The following is a 23297-nucleotide window of genomic DNA, read 5'->3' on the forward strand; positions in this document are numbered from 1 at the left end:
ATTTTAATGATAGTAATACTCTATTACTATTAATTATTTACATTTAGTTTTACTTATTTGTAATATTTTATATCATTGTACTATATTTAATATTAATAGTGAAATAACTTAGGTATAAATATATGTAACATTATACTTATACAATATCTGTATATAAAAGTAGTATTTTTGTCATTAATATAACAAAAATTTCATAATAGCAATCTTGTGAATATTCTCAAAACTCCCATTTTATATATTGTATAGATTGAGCACTGATCATGGTCCTTAATTCTGGCAATTATATTTTCATTTTCATCAATTATTCCTGCAGTTGAATGTATGTCCATGTTTTTTTTGCAATTTTGACATTGATTTTAGTATGAAAACATATAAAACTAGGCTAAAGTATTTTGGCTATCAATCCAAACCATATGCAATTTCCCTCAAAATCTAAATTAATGGGATAATTTTGAAAAAAGTCAAAGTTCTGATATAATTATTTTTAAAGTTGAGGAATTGACTATAAATTTACAATTTTTTTAGTTTCATATCACGACATCTTTCACCAACATAGAGGGAAATGACCCTTATACCATTGAAAACATTTCATTTTAGTATTAGGGATTCCTATCTTTTTGGGTACTTCCATGACCAAAATAATTGGATTTTAACTACAAAGAATAAATTGTAGGTGGAGCCATTTTATTTTCTCCTTTGTGAGATTTGGTGAAACAAGTAGGAGGCATCTTTGTCTCTGCTGAATTTAACCAATATTTATTTATTATTTGTGCACCTATATTAGATAATTTAATTTGTAACGCTTTGTAACGCCTTGAATAATATTTCCCTACCAAACTGCCACAATTAGACAGCCGCGCACATGCACACCAACAACTATTGCATTTGACTCTATTTCATTTTCATTTATTTTTCAATTGTCATTTAGTAATTTTTTGGGTGGTTGTTATTTACATAATTTAAAAGATGCGGTTGGAATCTTTTATTTTATCGCTTCATTATGTATATGTGTAATAATGGACCTCCAATTTCTTTAAAATAAGTGATTATTTTATAGAACGATGATCATCCTCACATATATTTTTACAACATTATATACAAGCAACTAATTTTTTTGTGTATGTCAAATTAATTACTAGAATGCTAACAACTCGACATTGGATAGATACATTTTGAAACTCTGAATTTGAATTTGGACCGAATGCTATTTTCGATGAAATTTACATGCATTTATATAATTTTCATTTTAGTTTTATTCAAAGTCAACACATTCACTAAATCACTAAGAAGGTAAGTTTTGTTTTCAAAGGTAAATATTAAAGTTGGGTTTTTACACTAATGGTGGGAGCCTATTGATACGGGGTAGATTAATTTAAATTACGTCAATTAAAGCACCCAATAGAGTAATTAATGGAGGAGCCTCAAGGTTCAAACTATAGAGGAAAATTATCAGTTAATTATTTCTTACCTTCGTTGGTTTAAAATTTAAATTTTTAATCATGGTAACTTTTGCACTAGGCGCCTTGAATAGTTGAATTAGCTTTCCAATAGTTTATTACACTAGAATCCTACAGTAAATAGTACTCCATCCGTCCGCTATTAGGAGTCTTATTTTTTTACAGTACGAGTTTTAAAACATGTTAAGAAAAGTGAAAGAAAAAAAGTTAGTGGAATAAGAGTCTCACTTATATATATTAGTTTTAAATGAAATGTGAAAGTGATGAGTTAGTGGAAAGTGAGACCATGTTACTACTATTTATGTTAAACGTGAACCGAGACTCCTATTCGCAAACGAAGTAAAATAGAAAACGAGACTTTTATTCGCAGACAGAGGGAGTATATGATAGAGAGGCCAGTAATCATCAGAAATAATTTGTCAAAGAGTGAGGTTATTTACGAGGCAAAATAGAGAAAAGCCTGGAAATATTTAATGTAATGATGGTATTCCAATAGTAAAAAACTGATTTCAAATAAATAAGTTAAAGCTTCAGTTTCAATTAACAGGGTGTCACATCTTGGAATGGACATTAGATTTACAGAATGATTGATGCTTCGAAGTATTTTATGTAGTACTCCTACTTTTTAAAACAAAAATTGTTGGGTTCCTAAATTGAACTAATTACTAATGAGTGAATTATAAAAATAGTTACTGGAAAACTAGGATCACTTATTTTATTTGTGATTTTCAGTATAAGCAAGAATCATCATTGGAGAGTAGTCACGTTTGAAGTCATTTTGCACTAATTTTTAACACTAAATTATCCTTTTTTGACCACCCGTAGCCATGTTTAACCGTCATTTGTTCATCACAAAATAATTTTTGTAGGCTTTTTCTTTCGTGGTGTATCCAAGATTTTCAATTTAAGGATATGATATACTATAATTTCTGCAACTTGAAGTTTCAAATTGTGTCCTCTTTCTTCTCTTTGTTATGTTATTTAAAAAAAATCTTTGTCTTCATTATTTTCATTAACAAACTTTACTGTATTTTAATTAAAGTAGATTACTCCACTTTCTAGTGTTACTGTTTAGGTGAATTCTGCTATTAGTAATGGAGGTTCTTAGATTTTTTGGAATTTTCATATCATTCATGATTCATCCAGTAAATTTTATAAAAAAATACTATTGAAGATATTTTATAGATATAAATATAATGACTATATAGTAAAATGGTTTATTAAAATAAGCTATAGACATAAATAAAGTTAATGAATATAATTATAGTCCGAAGTAAACCTTTGAACAAAAATTATACATAAGCAAAGTTTCAATTATTTTTTTGGGGCTATCGTTCAAATGTGGGTATGCCATTAGGGCACCCGCAACGCTGTGCCGTTGCGGTTCCTATGCCGTTCCGACGGAACGGTTCCGCGGCGGCACGCGTTGCGGGGTGCGTTCCGTCGCCGTTCCGTGCCGTCGCCATTCCTATGCCGTGCCGCGTTCCGTTCCGGAGGAACGCAGAACGGAACGTTCCGCCACGCGCCGAGGCGACGTGGCGGCCTCCCATTCGACGCGTGCAGCCCACTCGCTGCCCCGCGAGTGGGCTTCGTCCGGTGACGCAATAATTATTTTTTTAAAAAAATTCGAATTTAATAAAAAAAAAAAAAAATTTTGCAACGATAATGAGACAGTTTTTTTTATATCCGTTTTTTATTTTTTTTTTAATTTTTATTTTATTTATTTACTCTATAAATACTCCTATTTCATACTCATTTCAATCACAAACACACATCTATTCCTCTCTATTTCCACCCCAATTTTCATCTCAAATCAACTATATTTTCCTTCTCCCAAATTTAATCAAACTAATGGATCCTTATGAACAAATGCGTCAAATATTGGAACAATCACTTGAAGAAGATCGACGACGGGAGGCGGAAGAAGCCGCGCCACCCCAACGACGCTCCCGTACGTACATCCATCGTAACCGGGAGGAAGCCGCCGCAAGGTTAGTACGCGACTACTTCTGCGATAACCCGGTTTGGGGAGATACGTACTTCCGTCGCCGTTTCCGCATGGGGAAACCGTTATTTCTCCACATCGCGAATACTTTGGCAGCCCGGGAAGAGTTCTTCCAGGAAGGGTTCGACGCGGTCGGCCGTCCCAGCCACACGACGCTGCAGAAATGTACTGCAGCAATCCGCCAGCTTGCGACTGGACAAACGGCCGACATGTTCGACGAATACCTCCACATCGGAGACAGCACTGGGCGAATGTGCTTGCTCAAATTCTGCCAAGGCGTCCGGGCAGCCTTCACCGACGAATTTCTCCGAAGGCCAAGCACGACCGATTGTCAGTTCCTGCTCAACCTTCACGAAACAGTGCACGGATTCCCCGGGATGCTCGGCAGCGTCGATTGCATGCACTGGCAATGGAAGAATTGCCCGGTGGCGTGGAAGGGGTCCTACACGAGCGGCCACAAAGGCACCCACCCAACCGTTATACTTGAGTCCGTTGCCGACTACCGCCTTTGGATCTGGCACGCGTACTTCGGGGTCCCCGGGTCGAACAACGACGTAAACATGCTCCACCAGTCCGACCTCTTGACCGAAGTTTTGGATGGTAAAGCGCCGGCCATCAACTTCGTCGCCAACAACCGGCTTTATAAAATGGGGTACTATCTCGCCGATGGCATCTACCCGAAGTGGCCTACCTTCGTGAAGACGTGCAGTGGGTCTGCGAACCCAAAGCAGACTCTTTTTGCGCAGAAGCAGGAGGCTGCTCGCAAGGATGTGGAGAGGGCGTTCGGGGTTCTCCAAGCGCGCTTCAACATCATCAAAGCCCCGGCTCGTACGTGGTTCATGGAAAACATGGTCGACATCATGTATACGTGCATAATCTTGCACAACATGATTGTCCAAGACGAAGGACCCGAGGCGGGAAATTGGTTCGACGACGAATCCCCCGGAAGCTCAACCGCAAGTAGTCCGCCTCGAAGTGGAGCGCATCCGTCTATATAAGAACGGTTATCTATTCGTGCAAGGACACGCGACTCTAGTGCCCACACCCAACTCCAACATGATCTAATTGAGCACATTTGGGCAAATTTTGGCGGATGAAATTATTAAAATTGTGTACTTTTATTTTTTTAGGATTTTAATTGTGTGCTTTTTATTTTTTTACGTTTAAGTTGTAATTTTTTTTAATGTTGTGTGTTTTTTTAATAAAGTGTGTTTGTTTTTTAAAGTGTGTTTATTTAAATTGAATTGGGTTGGAAATAAAAAAAAATGAAATTGAATGAATAGTAATTTAAGGAACGGTTAAGGAACGGTTAAGGAACGGTTAAGGAACGGAGGGTTGCAGGTTCCGTTCCTTAGTTAAGAAATGGAGTAAAAAAGTACAGTGGGGCCCTCAAATAGTGGTTTAAGGAACGGTATAGGAACGGTATAGGAACAGCGTTGTGGATGGCCTTATCACTATAAAAAAATCAATTACAATTGCAAAAATGAGTCAATGATTGGACATATATGCTAATATGCTTCCGAGGTAAAAAAATTGAAAAAAGATCAAAATATTTCATAATAATATAAAAGGACCTCAAATGTATTACTCATATATCTAAAGGTTATTTTTCCTAATAAAATTAAGTGGAAGTGAGATCTTCGTTGTTCACTCAAACCACTATTTTAATTTGCAATTCACTCAAAAACAAAATATATTGAATATTTGATCCAACAATATTTTCTTCTAGTAGTTGTTATATGCATAGATATGATGACATGAAGATATTACAAATCGATCGCGATCATGACAGCATGGTCAAAATCGAAGAATAATTTAATATTTCATATTTTTATTAGATCTTTTCATGCATGAAGTAAATTATTTTTCATCAACAAATATTACCATATATTTACGAAATACCGATAATATGAATCTATGCCTTTAACTCTTTTTTGCTCCCTTAATCCTTACCAAGATCACATGCCTTTTCCTCTTTTTTGGATCGGTTAATGACCATTTAAATTATGTTAGTATGTTGTTTGAGGCAACATCACTTTCTAAGCAGAGACCTTTGCGATTTGGTCGCTCAATTGGGGTTTTGTCTGTTAAGATGGATAACCGAGAGGGAAGAAGCGATAGACATGGTTGTGATTAGTTTTCTGTGTTGTATTGATCGAATGGAGCAACTCTCTTAATATAGAGAGTTGCCCTAAATTACATATGGAAGAAGATCCCCTAATTATGATTGTATCAATCATATCAATTACATATTAATCTCATGATTCATTCCCTAATTACAATTATTTTCTTTCCATATTCTAACACTCCCCCTCAAGCTAAGTAACGGCATCTCCGATGCTTAGCTTGTCTAGTACTTCTTCAAACATCCTTGCATTGACTGCTTTGGTTAGAATGTCTGCCAGTTGGTCTTCCGAGCGAACGAAGGGTAGCTCAATGATTCCTTTTTCTATCTTCTCCTTGATGAAGTGGCGGTCGATCTCCACATGTTTTGTTCGATCATGTTGGACTGGATTTTCGGCTATGCTGATTGCTGCTTTGTTGTCACAGAATAGTTTGCTTTTCTGAGTGGGTGGAAAGCCAACCTCGGTCAACAGTCGCCGTATCCATAGGATTTCAGTGATTCCGCTCTTTACCCCTCGGAATTCTGCTTCAGCGCTAGAAAGTGCCACTACTTTCTGTTTTTTGCTCCTCCAAGTGACGAGGTTATCGCCTATGAATGTGAAGTATCCTGCAGTTGACTTTCGGTCGATCGGATTACTCGCCCAGTCAGCATCAGTGTATCCTGAGACTTCTAAGTGTCCTCCATTCTTCAGTAAAACTCCATACCCTACTGTACCCTTCAGGTATCTCACCACCCTCATTGCTGCATTCATGTGCTCCTCTTGTGGGTTGTGCATAAACTGGCTTATCACCCCAACAGCATAGGCTATATCTGGTCGGGTATGGGCTAGGTAGATTAGCTTCCCGACTAGGCGTTGATAACGCTCTCTGTCTGTGGTCCGTGCTCCTTCTTCTATCTTCAGTCCATGATTCTGTACCATAGGCGTCTCGGCAGGCTTGCAGTCAAGTAAGCCGGTTTTTGTTAGAAGATCGAGCACATATTTCTTTTGTCGTAGGAATATGCCCTTTTTAGATCTTAGTACTTCAATTCCGAGGAAATATTTCAGCGCTCCCAGATCCTTCATCTCAAATTCTTTGAACAAGTTTGCTCTTAGCTCCTCGATCTCTTCTGTATCATTCCATGTAATAATCATGTCATCCACATATATAAGGAGACACGTTATTTTGTTACCTACTCTCTTAAGGAATAGAGTATGGTCTGAGTTACTCTGCTGGTAGCCATACTTCTCCATTGCTTGACAGAACCTTCCAAACCATACCCTTGGGGACTGCTTTAAGCCATATAGGGTTTTCTTCAGCCGACAGACTTGTCCCGGTGCAAACTCATCTGAGTATCCCGGAGGAACTTCCATGTATACTTCTTCTTCCTTCTTTAATTCTCCGTGGAGGAAAGCATTGGTGACATCAAATTGGTGAAGTGGCCAATTCTGATTTGCGGCAACAGTCAGTAGGACTCTCACAGTACTCATTTTCGCCACAGGTGAGAAAGTTTCAGCATAGTCTACCCCATAGGTCTGGGTGTATCCTTTTGCGACCAATCTAGCTTTGTACCTCTCGATGGATCCATCGGCTCGCCTTTTGATCGTAAAGATCCACCTGCATCCAACGGGTCTCTTCCCTTCCGGCAATGCACACTTCTCCCAAGTATTGTTCTTTAGCAAGGCGTCCATTTCTCGTTTCATGGCATCCCTCCAATGTTTATGCTTCATTGCTTCTTCCACAGAGTGCGAAATATCCTCTTCATACAATGCTGCTTCAAAAACCTTCGCCATTTCAGTCATATGAGCTTTTACGGAATTCACAATGGAGTATTGTGTCTTTCGTCCCTTCCAATCCGGGGAGTATTTATTTGGTGGTATTCCCCTGGTGCTTCTTGGCGGTAGAACCCGTGGTTGCTCACCTGTGCTTGCTTCTGGTTCTTTGCTGTGATCATGGTTAGTTTCAAGCCGAAGAGTTTCACTAGGGTTAGAAACTTCTCTTACCTCAGGAATATCGGCCGGGGATTGTATTGCAACGTTGTCACTGAAGTTGATGGACTCATCTTGAGTATCAGAGACATGCTCGGTGGTAATGCTAACCTCCTCTGTTGGGTCCTCTTCCCGATCAGGACTTGGCTTATGACCAGGATTCGGATTCGGGATCAGATTCGGATTTGGGCTCGGGTTTATAATAGGATTAGGAAGCAAACTTAGTGGGTCAATCTCAGTTTCTGGTTCTTTCTCCCCCGGACCGCTAAGTTGGTGGTAAAAGTATTCATTTTCTACGAAGTCACAATTCATCGTGACAAACATCCGTTTGGATTTTGGGTCATAGCACCGGTACTCCTTTTGATGCATTCCATATCCCACAAACACTCCTTTTATCGCACATGGTGAAAGCTTGGTTCGTTCAATTTTGGGAATGTGGATGAAGACAGAGCATCCAAAAATTTTTGGGTCAAGTGTGAGAGGTAATGGGAGTTCTGTATGGGATGATAGGACTTGAATGGGTGTTTTCCTGTCAAGGCCTTTTGTTGGGAGACGGTTTAGAGTGTAGGCTGAGGTAGCTAGGGCTTCGGGCCAAAAAGATTTTGGGACCTTGGAATCAATTAGGAGAGCTCTAGTCATTTCGAGTAGTTTCCTATTTTTTCTTTCGGCTACCCCGTTTTGTTCAGGTGTGTGAGGACAGGTGGTTTGGTGTATAAGACCATTTTTAGCAAAGAACTGTTGCATCTGGCTATTGACATATTCTCCCCCGTTATCGGACCTAAGTATTTGGATGTTTTTCTTATATTGAGTTTGGACAAAGGTGTAAAACAGGACGAATTTTTCAAAGACTTCTGATTTGGACTTTAAAAAATAGACCCATGTCATACGTGAGCAATCATCAATAAAGAGCAAGAAATACTTAAAACCTCCACCACCCATAACTGGTGCAGGCCCCCAAATATCAGAATGAATAAGGGAAAAAACATGATCCACACGGGTATTATTAATTCTAAACGAGTGTCTGTGGCTCTTTGCCAGAAAACAAGTATCACAGTTCAAATGAGAAATTTTATCAAATCTAGGAAATAAGGTTTTAAGATACCCTAAAGATGGGTGTCCTAGTCGCCGGTGCCATAGCCAAGCCTGTCGGTCTGTGGATCCGTGAGTCAGCAACACACTACTCTGTTGAGCTATCTCGTCCACATAGTAGAGTCCTTCTCGTTCAGTGCCACGCCCAACAATCGTCCCTGTCCGAATATCCTGTAACATACAAAATGAGGGTTGCATCAACAAAGTACAATTAAGCTCCTTTGTAACATGACTGACTGATAGCAGCTTGTGAGACAAGGACGGAACGTATAAACAATTTGAGATACTCAGAGTGGGCAAAATTTTAATTGTTCCTGCTCCTTGAACTGGAAGTAATTCCCCATTAGCTGTCTGAACATAGCTTTTCTTGGATTTAGTGATTTCAGTAAAATCAGCGATGTCAAATGACATAGTGTCAGTTGCTCCGCAGTCAAAAATCCAGTCCCTGTCTATATGCGGTTTTTCGGAAGTAAGGCATGCAGTAGAGAGTGTTTCAAGTACAGACAAACTATTTTTGCACTGAATTTTTGGGTTAATTTCCGAAAATGAATTAGATGTGGGTCTTTTTCCAATAATATGTGAGTAATGGGGCGCATTGTCTAATTTCGGATTATCCAGGGACCTGGCAGAAAGGATATGGGGTGTCTGGCATAATTCATTAGAAGCAAAGGGTGTATTATGTGATAATGGCAAAGTTCGGGGTGTATTGAATGAGAAACCTGATTTTGAGGGGCTTAATTGCAAAATTCTCCCTCTTTACCTTGGCAAGCCCTAGCCTTCGCCATTTCTTCCCCTGTCTGCGCCGATGACTCTCCTCCTCCCTCGATTTCGCCGGGTCTGGTACTGGTGCTACCCGCCGTGCAAGCGGTGCCGGAAGCCCGGTCACCACCGGCTGGTATGGTTGTCCCTGTCCCTCCTCGGCGGTTGCCATTTCGCGAAGCTCTCTTCCGCTTCATCTCGTCCCACCACTCCGGGTACCCAACGAGGAGGAAGCACTGGTCTTTTGTGTGCTTTCTCCCCCCACAATGGCTGTAGATCAGTTTGTTTCGAGCGTCGTCTGCCTGTCGCTCTTCTCCTCGGAAAGGGGTCTGCCCCGGCCGTCCTCCGCCGCGCGAAGCGAGACCCGTCCCGATTCCGCCACTGGGTTGAGATTCTCTTCCTTCGGCAACCTGGGGTTTGAGTACTCCGTCGTTTGTTGCTTCGCGCCGGACGGTCGCGTAGGCGTCCCGGACTGAAGGGAGGGGCTCCCGCTTGAGAATTTCTCTCCGGGTCACTTCGTGTTCGTCGTTAAGTGCCATTAGGAATTGGAAGAGCCTGGTCTCTTGTCTCTCTCGGTTGTAGACCATGATATCCTCCGGGTCCTTCATTGGGTTTGGCTTCTTTCTGTCAATCGACATCCAAAGGCTTTGGAGTCGATTCCACAGCTGTTCAAGGGTCATTTCGCCCTGTTTGATGTTGCTTGCTTTCCGGTGTAAGTCGTAGACTTGGAGTGAGTCTCCTCCACTGCCGTATGTCACGGCTAGTCCCTCCCAGAGCTCTCGAGCCGTTGGGTATTGCGATACCTCATTCACGAGTTCGGGTTCCATGTTGTTGATGATCCACCCGAACACGCAGTGATCCAATTTTTGCCATGTCTCGTGGCTGGGATCTGTTTCTGCCGGAGGTTCCGAATCCTTCGAGATATGAGAGGTTAAGCCTTTTCCCCCGATTGCACGTTTGATGAGGTTCGCCCACAGTGGGTAGTTGTCTCCCGATAACTTGGTTGAGACGACTACTTCACCGAGGTTGTCTGCGTTTACTGTCGTCTGCCGTGGGGGGATTGGCACGGTCTGGAGGTGTCGGAGGAATTCTGCAAACTTCATTGTGATGTCGTCCGAGAAGTTCACCATCGAACTCTTATTCTCGTTTTCTGATTCTGACATCGCTCTTTTTCTGATGATTGCAGGTTTCTGCCTCTTAGCTGGGGTTCGAGATTGGTATTTGGACGATGATGATGTTATATTCTGAGTCCCTATTGCTCAACCTGCTCTGGTACCATGTTAAGATGGATAACCGAGAGGGAAGAAGCGATAGACATGGTTGTGATTAGTTTTCTGTGTTGTATTGATCGAATTGAGCAACTCTCTTAATATAGAGAGTTGCCCTAAATTACATATGGAAGAAGATCCCCTAATTATGATTGTATCAATCATATCAATTACATATTAATCTCATGATTCATTCCCTAATTACAATTATTTTCTTTCCATATTCTAACATTGTCGATTGAGAATCTGATACATTTATTTATTTTTTTAAATTTTATGTATTTAATACCAAAGTATGTGTTGCATATTTTGGACCAATACTGATCTTCTGGTTTGATCGTGTTACGCTTTCGGCTTAAAAAATATTATTCCCTCAAAAAGCTTATAATCGAACTCACTTCACCAATCGTCCTTTTTCCTAACTCATTTAAATAACATATTTTATATAGGATAAATTGACGGAAGTTTAGTCATTTATTGGTTGATTCTGCAACTTTCAAATATAGTCAAATCTTAATTATGATTTTTTCTCAATTTTCCAGTTGAGTTGGATTTAAAAGATATTGTGTAAGACGTGGAAGCCAAAATCTATGTTTTTTAAGTCTGAAAATATAGAGTAGTAGTATAAATTGGACTAATAATGTATTTTGGCTTCAAAAATATATACAATTTCAATCAAATTCAAATCAATGTGTAATTCAGAAAGATATCAAAGTTATGATATAATTAACTATAGTTGAAAATTGTGTGATTGACCAAATTGACAAAACTTTCAAAATTTTCCGGTTGTGCCAAACCGTCTAAAAGCCAGAATAAGTAAGACAATAATCATATTTAGACTCAAACTCATATATAGAAGCCAAGTTATAATTTTACTAGCTTTAATGGGTATTTGAGTTCAAACTTATTAACAATTTGACATAAAATTATTGACAGAAGATAATTGAGTTTAAGATACCTGATCATCTCCTGCCGTGTACAACCCCTACCATTATTTGAAAGTATTTTATCAATGGTTAGTTTGCAAAAATCAACATTTTAAGAATTTAACACTGTTCCGTTTATTATTAATTTTATTAATTTTAACACTGAATAAAAATTAATTTATAATTTCATTACCCAACCAAAATAACATAACTACAAACATACATATTTTTGCGCATCCTCAACATGGCCAAAGCGTGCCCAAATTTCTTCAACTAGATCTTGTTGAAACTGCCACTGAAAGATTCCACGCCCCATAGAGGATTTTCGAAAAAAATAATCCGCCATCAGTAGTTTGTCTCATGCTTCTCTTTCCTGATGTATGTCTTATGATGACATTTATTTGCTTCCTGAGTCGCCTGATCGGCCTCAATTTTCACGCTTCGCCACCTCCCCGTATTGTGAGTCAATCGGAGAAAAGCGGTTGTAGTAAATGTCCGACAAACTGTCACCGAATGGAGCATCGTCCTTGCCAAATGGATCGATTCATGTAAATCGCAAAAAAAAAAGCAAGAGTGAAACGAAGCTTGGGATTGGAGTATGAAATTAGAGTATGAATTGTGTAGGATAACCGTTATTTTCAAAACAGAGTCACTTAGCAAGCAATGATTGGCTCACCGATCAGCGTACTCTTGCACGCATGATAGCGCTGCATGCCTAATGGTAAAGTACGTGGCAGCGTGCGTTGGGAAGGCGCTAAGCACGTGAGATTGGGGTAGAATACTAAATCTATGTGGAGTACTATTGGCACGTGCAGAAGGCATTTTAACTCCGGTGTTGTGTCAGACGTGAAACATCTTTACTATGCTCGAGCTTGTTGCAGATACCACATATCTAATTGCTATTTTCTAAAATTTTGCCACACGCTTAAGCTTAGTATTTAATTTATGTTTTAGGCGTGACAATATATGATTCATATTTCTAGTGAAATCATTTAAGATGACATTTGTTTCAAATTAGTACTAATTTGGATGTATTTTCAAAAGTAAACAAATTACCAAAAATATATGATTCGGGTAATTTTGGCTATATATTGTGACTTCGTGGGTGCTCTAATAACAACTAACCCATTTCATTATAAACATTTACGATATGAATGCATCACCTTATTGAATGTAAGTGCATCATATATCTGGATTCGAATTCAGTAAGAGGCATATATTTCAATTTAATTTTAGACCTATTAATTTAATGCCTAATGCAATTATTTTTAGAAATTTAGTCTGATTAGTAGGCTGCAATGAATGGGTTACAATCACCGCGAAAGCATTGTGTGAGATAAAACCTTGATGGGATAATCATACAACTTGATTTTGTAAGAAGCAATTGTGGAGTAGGCGCGAAAATGAAACATTATTTACCTTATCATATATGTCGATATTTTGATTATTGGAAATGAATGTTTCATTATGTAATCCCTGAAAATTTAGCTGTCTAGTTTCTTTATAAAAAAACAAATCACGCAACAAGTAAGTGTAAATGTTCAACATGCAATATTGATTACGAATCTACATATATTTTCTATCCGTAATTTCTGTTACGTATCTTTAGACGAGGACAAGAATTACTCATTACCACCTAAGAGCTACATAGCATCACATGTTAGTTACATGTAAAAATATCATGAATTTGAATAAATGTCTAAACATAGTTTGCTCCCATAATCAAAATTTAAAAAGATTTGTGTTGTGTAGGGCAGAGGGAAATACGAGATTGAGAGATTGTATACAAATTTTACTTAGTATAAAACGTCATTTATGTTAAATGTTAATTGTTAGTTTATGTCAAGTAGTTGCATAATTATATTACATGGCTTTGTAAAATTAGTATACATAGTGTTGGAATCTTGAATTTAAGATATCCGGTCAACAACGTTTGACCAATAATAAATGTGACGAGACATTTAATTTTTAGAAATTAAATGATATAGCGTCGATCTACGTTCCGCGTAGATGACCGTAGTATATTCACTTTCTCAAATCCGATTCCCGGTGAGTGAGAAATAGTGGATAAAAGTTGGTCATATTGTAGCTTTTGATAAAGCTATGAGTTGAAAGTGTAGGGAGTAATTAATTAGTGTTAATTATCCCACATAGGAGATGATACACATCTTTAATGTGTATTTATTAAGTGACTTATTACACTTAGTAATTATCGTGGACTAAAATGGGTGAAAGAGCCCACACGCGCGCCGAGCCGAGCCGCGCCCGTGCCCTTGTTCTTGGATCTTGGCAATTGGCAATTGGGCTTGTCCCTGGATCCAGACTTAATGTTTTGGACCACCTCAGTTTTGGGCAGCAGCCTGATCAACTCGACATGCTGCGCCTTGAGCGATGGCTTGATCAGTGTATTGATCAAGTCGCTTCACGAAGTCCACATGTGACGGTTGAACTAGGGCGTGTACAGCGTCTAGATTCAACGTCGACCACTCCAGCTTTCAAACTCGTAACGGTCGGCGGTTACAGGCCCGCCATGATGACAGCCATGATGACAACCATCAAGTCTGAGTTGACCCCCGCAGTGGACCAAGCCTATAAATAGGCTAGTCATTCCTTGACTTAGCACATAGAACATCATACGAACATACTCACAAGCATCATACTCTCTCTGCATTGTCTTTCTTCCCGAAGCTCTGCCCTCTCCTCTTCCAGTTAGTCGGAGCTCTGTTGATTGCGGTGCTGCTTCACCAGAGACGTAGCCGTTTTATCTTTGGGGACGACACGCCAAACCGAGAGCACTACCGGGGGCGTATTTCGTCTTTCGGAAAGAGGCCTCCTCGACTCGGCTAAGTTTTATTTACAGTTTACATATTCGATTTCATAGTAATTTTCAGTTTTAGTTCTTCATTCTTGGGTTGTATTACGCCCGGTGTTGTTTATCTCTTGTAATCCCAGTTTGAAGTAGAATTCTAATAGTCGCAAGACGAGATATACTTGCTGTTGAAGGTTTCGAACCTAAACTGAACTTAATCACTATCGAAACTTAATACCTTTGCTGGAGATGTCGACGGAATCCAACACCGTCGCTGCCACCATCGCCTCCGCATCTCCATCCACCTTGTCGACTACTGCACCGGTCAACACTTCGTTGATTCCGACGATGATGCCCAATCTCGGGCGCTATCCATCTTCATCAACAACGCCTTGGGAGTTTGTTAACTACTGCACCGGTCAACACTTCGTTGGTTCCACTTTTAGTGGTTCTTTCGGATCCTTTAATGGATCAAGTGCTGAGGCCTTCGGGTTCACACGAGTGCTGGGGCCTTCGGGTCTCACACGAATGCTGGGGCATTCGGGTCTCACGCGGGTGCTAGTTCCTTCGAGGCTGGTACGACCATGGCGGGCTCTATGCCCAACATGAATGGTGGGAGCTCTATGCCCAACCACGTTGTTGGCTCCTTCGGGGGCAACGGAATTGGTTCCTTCCATGGACAAAGTACGACACCTTTGGCACCAAGAATGATTCCACGTGCCGAGAAGCCACCAAAGTTTGGACGATCTGACTTCAAAAGGTGGTACCAAAAGATGTTGTTCTACTTGACAACATTGGGCGTCGCCAACTTCCTCACAGAAAACGAGCCGCCCGCGCCAAGCAATCAAGAGACTAGGCTCGAAGTCACGGCGGACTATGAAGCTTGGAGAAAAGAAGATTATCTTTGTGAAAATTTCATTCTAAGTGCTTTAGATGATAGTTTGTACAATGTATACTCCGTTGTAACCACATCAAAAGAGATGTGGGAAAGCCTAGAAATGAAGTATAGCATAGATAATGCTGCAGGTACTTAACAAGTTGTAGCATCCAAATTTATGGACTACAAGATGGTCGACTCTCGACCCATCATGGAGCAAGTTCAAGAGCTCCAAATGATCATCCACGCACTAGTGGCTGAAGGGATGACCTTGCCCGACAAATTCTTAAGGTGCACGATCATTGACAAGCTTCCTCCCAGTTGGAAGGACTTCAAGAGCTATCTCAAGCACAAGCGAAAGCAGATGACCCTTGAAGACTTGATCGTGAAATTGCACATTGAGGCTGATGTGCGCAAAAGCGGCCAAAAGGCTAAGGGCTTTAGCCCACTTGAAGCCAAAGCCAATCTGCTGGAGTGGGGCGGTCCCTCCAACAAACGCCCTCGTCCAAGTCAAAAGGATAAAAGGAAAGGAAAGCAGCCTACAAAGAAATTTGAAGGCGAATGCTTCAAGTGTGGCAAAACTGACCACTTTGCCAAAGACTGCCGCAGCAAGATGAAGAAGCCGACAGCCCACGTCGTTGAGAAGGAGTTCAAAGACTGGGACGAAAATGACCTCATCGATGTGGTCACTGAAGAGGCCAACTTGATTGAAAACAAGGGAGGCTGGTACATCGACACTGGAGCAACTGCTCATGTTTGTGCCGATAGGAGTAAGTTTTCAACTTACAATCCTGTTGATGGGAGGAAGATCAATATGGGGAATCAAGTATCATGCGAAGTCAAAGGAACTGGAGATCTGATTCTCAAAATGACGCCTGGTGTCTCTGTCACGCTGAAGGATGTGCTGCATGTGCCCGACATCCGAAAGAACCTAGTCTCTGGATCTATACTAGTTAATAAGGGTTTTAAACTTGTATTTGAATCCGATAGGTTTGTTTTGTATAAGTTTGAAAAATCCCTCGGAAAAGGTTATGTAACCAATGGGCTCTTCAAGCTTAGTGTGGCTACGCGCCTTGGTCCCAAGCCTTTGGCTATCAATAATAATGCGTCTACTTCCTCTTACTTGATTGAGTATTCAAACTTGTGGCATTGTAGATTGTGACATGTAAATATAAACGCCATTAAAAGATTAGTAAATCAAGATTTACTAAAGGCAAATGAAGTTTATTGTAAAGATAAATGTGAGATTTGTCTTGAAGCCAAAATGGCTAAGTTACCGTTTCATTCAGTTGAAAGAAACACTAAACCCCTTGAATTAATTCACACGGACGTATGTGATTTAAAGATGGTGCAAACTAGAGGTGGTAAAAAGTACTTTATCACTTTCATAGATGATTGCACAAGGTATCGCTACATTTATCTTTTAAGAAGTAAAGATGAAGCAATAGAAGCGTTCAAAAATTATAAGAACGAAGTTGAGAATCAACTTGGTTGTAAAATCAAAACGATTCGAAGCGATAGAGGGGGCGAATATGTAGCTCCATTTGAGGAGTTATGCAACGCAAGTGGTATAATTCATCAAACAACTGCTCCCTATTCACCCCAATCTAATGGGGTTGCAGAACGCAAAAATCGAACTCTAAAAGAGATGATGAATGCACTGCTTCTGACTTCAGGATTACCACATAACATGTGGGGGGAAGCTGTTTTGATAGCCAACTATATCTTGAATAAAATTCCTCTCAAAGGAAAAGATGGTACTCCTTATGAGTTGTGGAAGAGAATGAAGCCATCCTACAAATACCTCAAAGTGTGGGGGTGTTTGGCAAAGGTGATGGTTCCTCCGCCCAAAGAAGTTACAATCGGACCTAAAACGGTTGATTGCGTCTTCATTGGATATGCACTTAACAGTAGCGCATATCGATTTGTTGTCCACAAGTCTGAAATACCGACTGTGACCGTTGGAACAACAATTGAGTCAAGAAACGCGGTATTTCTTGAAAATACATTTCCTTGTAAAAGGAAGGAAAGTGTAGCATCCAATTCTGAGACAAGAATTGAGGATGAAACCACTAGTTCTAAATCAGCGGATGAGGAACCTGAATCGTGCAAGCGTGCAAGGCCCGATCCAAAGGATACAGTACTAAGACGTGGTAGTAGGGTCAAAACACCAAAAACATTTGGTCCTGACTACATTGCTTTTATGTTAGATGAAGAACCGACATCTATAAAAGTAGCCTTCGATGGCCCAGACGGGCTACATTGGAGAGAAGCTGTTCAAAGCGAAATTGATTCAATTTTGCTAAACCACACTTGGGTGTTGGTAGATCTACCTGAAGGTGCGAAACCCTAGGTTATAAATGGGTACTTAAAAGGAAATTTAAGGTCAATGGAACAGTGGATAAGTATAAAGCCCGACTGGTAGTAAATGGTTTTAAACAAAAGGAAGGACATGACTTCTTCGATACCTATTCACCTGTAACAAGGATTACATCTATCCGAGTGCTTCTCGCTATTGCTGCATTGCACAATCTTGAGATTCATCAAATGGATGTAAAGATCGCGTTTCTAAATGGTGAACTAGAAGATGAAATTTATATGGAACAACCAGAAGGGTTTGTAGTACCTGGACAAGAGAAAAAGATATGCAAGCTCGTAAAGTCTCTATATGGATTGAAACAAGCGCCATTGCAATGACATTTGAAGTTTGCTAATGTGATGTTATCAAATGGATTTTAAATCAACGAGTGCGACAAATGTGTCTACATCAAGAGCACTAATAACGGTCATGTTATAGTGTGTCTAACGTTGATGATATGTTAATCTTGGGTAGCAACACTCAAGTAATTAACGATACAAAGGCCATGTTAAGGAGAAACTTTGACATGAAAGACATGAGTATAGCCGATGTAATTCTTGAAATGAAGATTCTAAGAACGTCTGATGGAATCATCTTAACACAATCACATTATGTTGAGAAGATATTGAATAAATTCAAAGTTTATGATGGCGCGCCGGTTAAGACTCCAATTGAACTCGACGTTGCCCGTTGCACAAGAAGAGTATGCACGGGTCATCGGGTGCATTATGTATTTGACTAATTGCACTCGACCTGACATTGCTTGCGCTGTGAACAAGTTGAGTCGTTACACGAGCAATCCAAGCAAAGAGCATTGGAGAGCTCTTGTGAGGGTTTTGAGATATTTAAAACATACTCAAAATCATGGGCTACACTTCTCGAGATACCCCCCGGTACTTGAAGGGTACTGTGATGCAAATTGGATATCCGACAATAGAGACTCACTTTCAACAAGTGGATACGTCTTTACTATTGGGGGTGGTGCTGTATCGTGGAAATCCACAAAACAGACATGTATAGCCCGATCAACAATGGAATCGGAATTCATTGCCTTAGATAAGGCTAGTGAGGATGCCGAGTGGCTTAAGAACTTCCTTGAAGATATTCCATGTTGGTCTAAGTCAGTGCCACCAGTGCTGATCCATTGCGATAGCCAAGCGGCTATTAGAAGGGCAAACAATGGCTTCTATAACGGTAAGTCTCGACATATACGCCGATGACATAACACCGTGAGACATTTGATCACAACATGGGTGATTACAATTGACTATGTGAAGTCAATAGATAATCTAGCGGATCCGCTAACCAAAGGGTTAAACCATGATCAAATGAATAAGTTGCTAGAGAGAATGAGTTTGAAATCCACAAACTAAAGAATTGTCATAGTGGTAACCCAACCATGATGATTGGAGATCCCAAGAACTTTGTTCAAAGGGACAACTAAGCTATGAGAGTTCATGAGAAACACTCAACTATATCTATTCCGTAGAGAACAATAGAGGGTTGGAAAACTTGACTAGTGGTGAGGCTAAGTCCATGACTTTTAATGACTCATAAGGATCTTGAGGAGATTGAGTTCTCAAGGAGACCGAGTAGGGCAAGATACTTGATTAGGAATCACCTATATAAGTGTGAAGTGAGGTCGCTTCGAATAACACGCTTATGAATCCAAAGTGGTGTCCAAGGCTGCAAAGGACACAAAACGTGAGAACGGATGAGGTTGAGGTGTTTAAGCGTTAACACCATTGTCTCGGTGCACGCCGTGGGGGATTAGTTCAAAGCATCGCGCTACTAAGCCGCCTGTGTATCCGATGGTGTCGACTATGGAGGGTTCAAAGCCAAAACCTACCTATCCTTATACTTATATACCTCGTGAGTGTTGAGCTTGTGTCTGCATGCATATGCATTTGGCTATTTCCACTCATGCGGGGGATTGTTGGAATCTTGAATTTAAGATGTCTGATCAACGAAGTTTGACCAATAATAAATGTGACGAGACATTTAATTTTTGGAAATTAAATAATATAGGGTCGATCTACGTTCCTCGTAGATGATCGTAGTATATTCACTTTCTCAAATTCGATTCCCGATGAGTGAGAAATAGTGGATAAAAGTTGGTCACATTGTAGCTTTTGATAAAGCTATGAGTTGAAAGTGTAGTGAGTAATTAACTAGTGTTAATTATCCCACATAGGAGATGAGACACATCTTTAATGTGTATTTATTAAGTGACTTATTACACTTAGTAATTATCGTGGACTAAGATGGGTGAAATAGCCCTCACGCGCGCACACCTGTTGTGCCTTAAGCGATGTCTTGATCAGTGTCTTGATCAAGTCGCTTCACGAAGTCCACATGTGACGGTTGAACTAGGGCGTGTACAGCGTCTAGATTCAACGTCGACCACTCCAGCTTTCAAACTCGTAACGGCCGGCGGTTACAGGCCCGCCATGATGACAGCCATCAAGGCTGAGTTGACCCCGCAGTGGACCAAGCCTATAAATAGGCTAGTCATTCCTTGCATTAGCATATAGAACATCATACGAACATACTCACAAGCATCATACTCTCTCTGCATTGTCTTTCTTCCCGAAGCTCTGCCCTTTCCTCTTCTAGTTCGCCGGAGCTCTGTTGATTGCGGTGCTGCTTCACCAGAGATGTAGCCGTTTTATCTTTGGGGACGACACGCCAAACCGAGAGCACTACCGGGGCATATCTCGTCTTGCGGAAAGAGGCCTCCTCGACTCGGCTAAGTTTTATTTCCAGTTTATAGTTTCGATTTCATTGTAATTTTTAGTTTTAGTTTTTCCTTCTTAGGTTGTATTACGTCCGATATTGTTTATCTCTTGTAATTCCAGTAAGAATGATCCCAACCCATAGAAACAAGAAATTGACATAAAGAGACATCACAAACACCAAAATTTAGAATAATCTCCAACGTTGAGAACTAAAAGGCCTAATTCATATTGTTATTACCTATGTTTATTTCACAAATAAGTAGACAACCAACTCCTACCTACATTGTGATATTACTCTCTCATTCTATCCTCAACAATGTTGCCTTCGCAAAAGGTCGTGTTGTAAAGCAAGTGAAGCAAGAGACGGCGGAGGAGTGGGACGAGACGATGACCTGCCCAGAGATATCATCGAGGGCGTGGGCGAGGACAGGGCGGATGAGTCATTTGTCTTTGCCAAGGCGCGTGCTGACCTTAACTCTCACCTAGGGAGGATCCACAATGTGGCCGAGGGGGTGTGGCTGAAGGTGAGGAGAGGGGAGGGGACGATCAAGCTTAGAGTGTGCGTTGTGCCAGTTGCGAACGGGAAGGTGCAGAAGAAGTTCACCGTTAGGGCCGCCTCCGACGAGAGGCACGTGGCCGTGCTCGCCGAGATGACGTTCCAAGAGTGCTTTGATTTGCAAGGTACGTTTTCTATATGCTACTTTTAAGTGGAAAAATGTTCTAATTTATGCCAGTTTCCTTTTTGTCCATCCACGAGAAATTGTCTTATTCACTTTTTACTACTTTTAGTAATGAATCTCACATTTCAACTTATTTCCCCATATTTTATTATAAAACTAATATATAACGGTATGATTCATATTTCATAACATCTAAGTCAAGTCAACTTAAGATAATTAATAGGGAACATGGGAGTATATAGTTAGGATAAAATGTGAAGCGATTATCACTCGTATGTAGAGATGAGTAGGCAAGTGGTGAATTTAGACTTCAAGGGTTTCCACCGGAAAGGGATCAAATACGATTGGAAGCAAAAGGTGGGCTCGTGTTTGCCCGACCGGCGGTCCACGGTGGTGAGCTCGATTCTCTTCATGCCTTTGTCGAGAGAGCGGGGTATGGAGGCACCTACCGTTAGAGCGATGGATTGGTTTTCGGTTGTAATTTCCTCCGGGATTCCTCTGGTCTTCACCAACATTCAAACTGAACAAATCATCACATCAGTATGTTCCTCTCTCTCTCTAGCTCTAGCCGTATCACTATAAAAAAATGTTCTAAGCACATTTTTTAGTCAATTAAGGGCGTTAATTAGTGTCTCTAAACCCACAACCTCTGCTTTAAAAAGCACCTTCAATCTTGGTGTCTCAACTAAATTAAGAAACGCAAATGAAAAACGTTACAGAAAAGCAAAAGATTAAGGTTTAGTGGACAACTGTGTTATCAACCTAAGGACACTTTTCTTTGCTTCAAACAATTTTGGTTTTTTTTTAAAAATTTTCCAACACAAGTAATTGCGTTTGTAATATTGTGTCCTTGGAAGATACGTTTGTTGTGGTGTATGTTTGTTTGTTAAAATATGATTATTTCTAACACATATCCGAAGGAGACGAGCCAGACAACAAGCAGGCAACAAAGCACAAACATGACGACTTTAAACGTCGTGCAAGGCATAAGGGCTCGCTGAAGTCCCAATCGAACTATTCCCACAACCGGGAGAGTTTCGATTCGGGATGGACATCAAGCGTACCGAAGAGGTAAAAATAACATTTTATGTACTGTATAAGATGGGATAGCGTTAAACTGAAGATTTAAAAAATTGCAGGGCTTCATCTGCGTGAACTCAGTGGCCCGAGGGACAGCTGCAGAGCGGGCTGGCCTGGGGCAACTGTTCCATCAGGCAAACAGAACGCGCCACCTTCTCGTGATCTCGAGGCTCAAGGGGAAGAGCTTGATGCCGTCGACAGTCGACTCGGACGGCTTGATTCAGTGCTGTGATAATAAGCGTGAATTATTTTTTGCTATGGAGAAAGCTGATGGCATTCAGCTGCATCTCATGTCTTGGCCGAATGAGGCTGCTGTTTCGTCGACGGCTTCTGCAATTGCAGCTCTTAGGCCGCCGGAAAGCTAATGCTTTAAGTTTAATGTAAAATGTTTAGAATGAAATGGGAATAAGCAGAGATAAATAGATCAAATTTCTGTGCTACAAAACTGCAATCATTTTAGTGGTATGATATCGTTTTATTACGTGTGACTCACTTTTTTATTTTTAACAAATACTATAATCTCGCAACTGTGTGTGGCTATTATAGCATAGGAAAGTTAAGAGTATCATATGCATAGAGGCTATAATTTTATTGTTTTTTTTTGGGAGAAGAAACTTGCAAAATATATGGGAGGCTGTCGAAAATTTGGTAATATCAGGAAAGAAAAAAATTTAAAAATATATATTTAGTAAATAATAAACTATAGTGAATAATATATATAAAAAAATTGAACTGTATAATATAACTATAGTAATAAAATTAGTAACTAGTGAAGTATTGTTAAAATTTAATGGATGATAATTATATAATATGATAATTAACAATTACATAAAAAATATAAAACAAATGAATCAATTTAATGAAAATATTTAATGTTCATATTGTCCATGTGGGTCTTGTGGTGGATTGGATAATTATTGGAGGACGGAGGAGTAGAAAAATTTGACTAGAACAAAGCAAACTTTTAAATTTCCACAATTAAATATTTACTGTGGAGTTATTTAATTACTTAAAAGAACTAACTTTTAATATGATAAAATTGTTACAATGTTGGAAATGTACTTTTGATGGGGGGATTCTACTCGTCGGGAACATAGTTTTGCTAGCACCGTGTGAATTTCAAGTAATCAATGAGTACTAAATAAAAAATAAGCACCGT

The 23297-nt window shown here is 40.0% G+C and overlaps 1 protein-coding gene across 1 annotated transcript; it reads left to right on the forward strand.

Moving 5' to 3' along the window:
• The first annotated feature begins 21951 nt into the window (after window positions 1-21951).
• On the forward strand, window positions 21952-22608 carry LOC121779561. The gene is made up of 2 exons (XM_042176908.1): window positions 21952-22129; window positions 22198-22608. Exons 1-2 carry the CDS (start codon window positions 22106-22108, stop codon window positions 22501-22503), a joined length of 330 nt encoding a protein of 109 aa, XP_042032842.1. The 5' UTR covers window positions 21952-22105; the 3' UTR covers window positions 22504-22608.
• The last annotated feature ends 689 nt before the right edge of the window (window positions 22609-23297 follow it).

Source organism: Salvia splendens, chromosome 19, assembly GCF_004379255.2.
Source record: "Salvia splendens isolate huo1 chromosome 19, SspV2, whole genome shotgun sequence".
Lineage (NCBI taxonomy): Eukaryota > Viridiplantae > Streptophyta > Magnoliopsida > Lamiales > Lamiaceae > Salvia > Salvia splendens.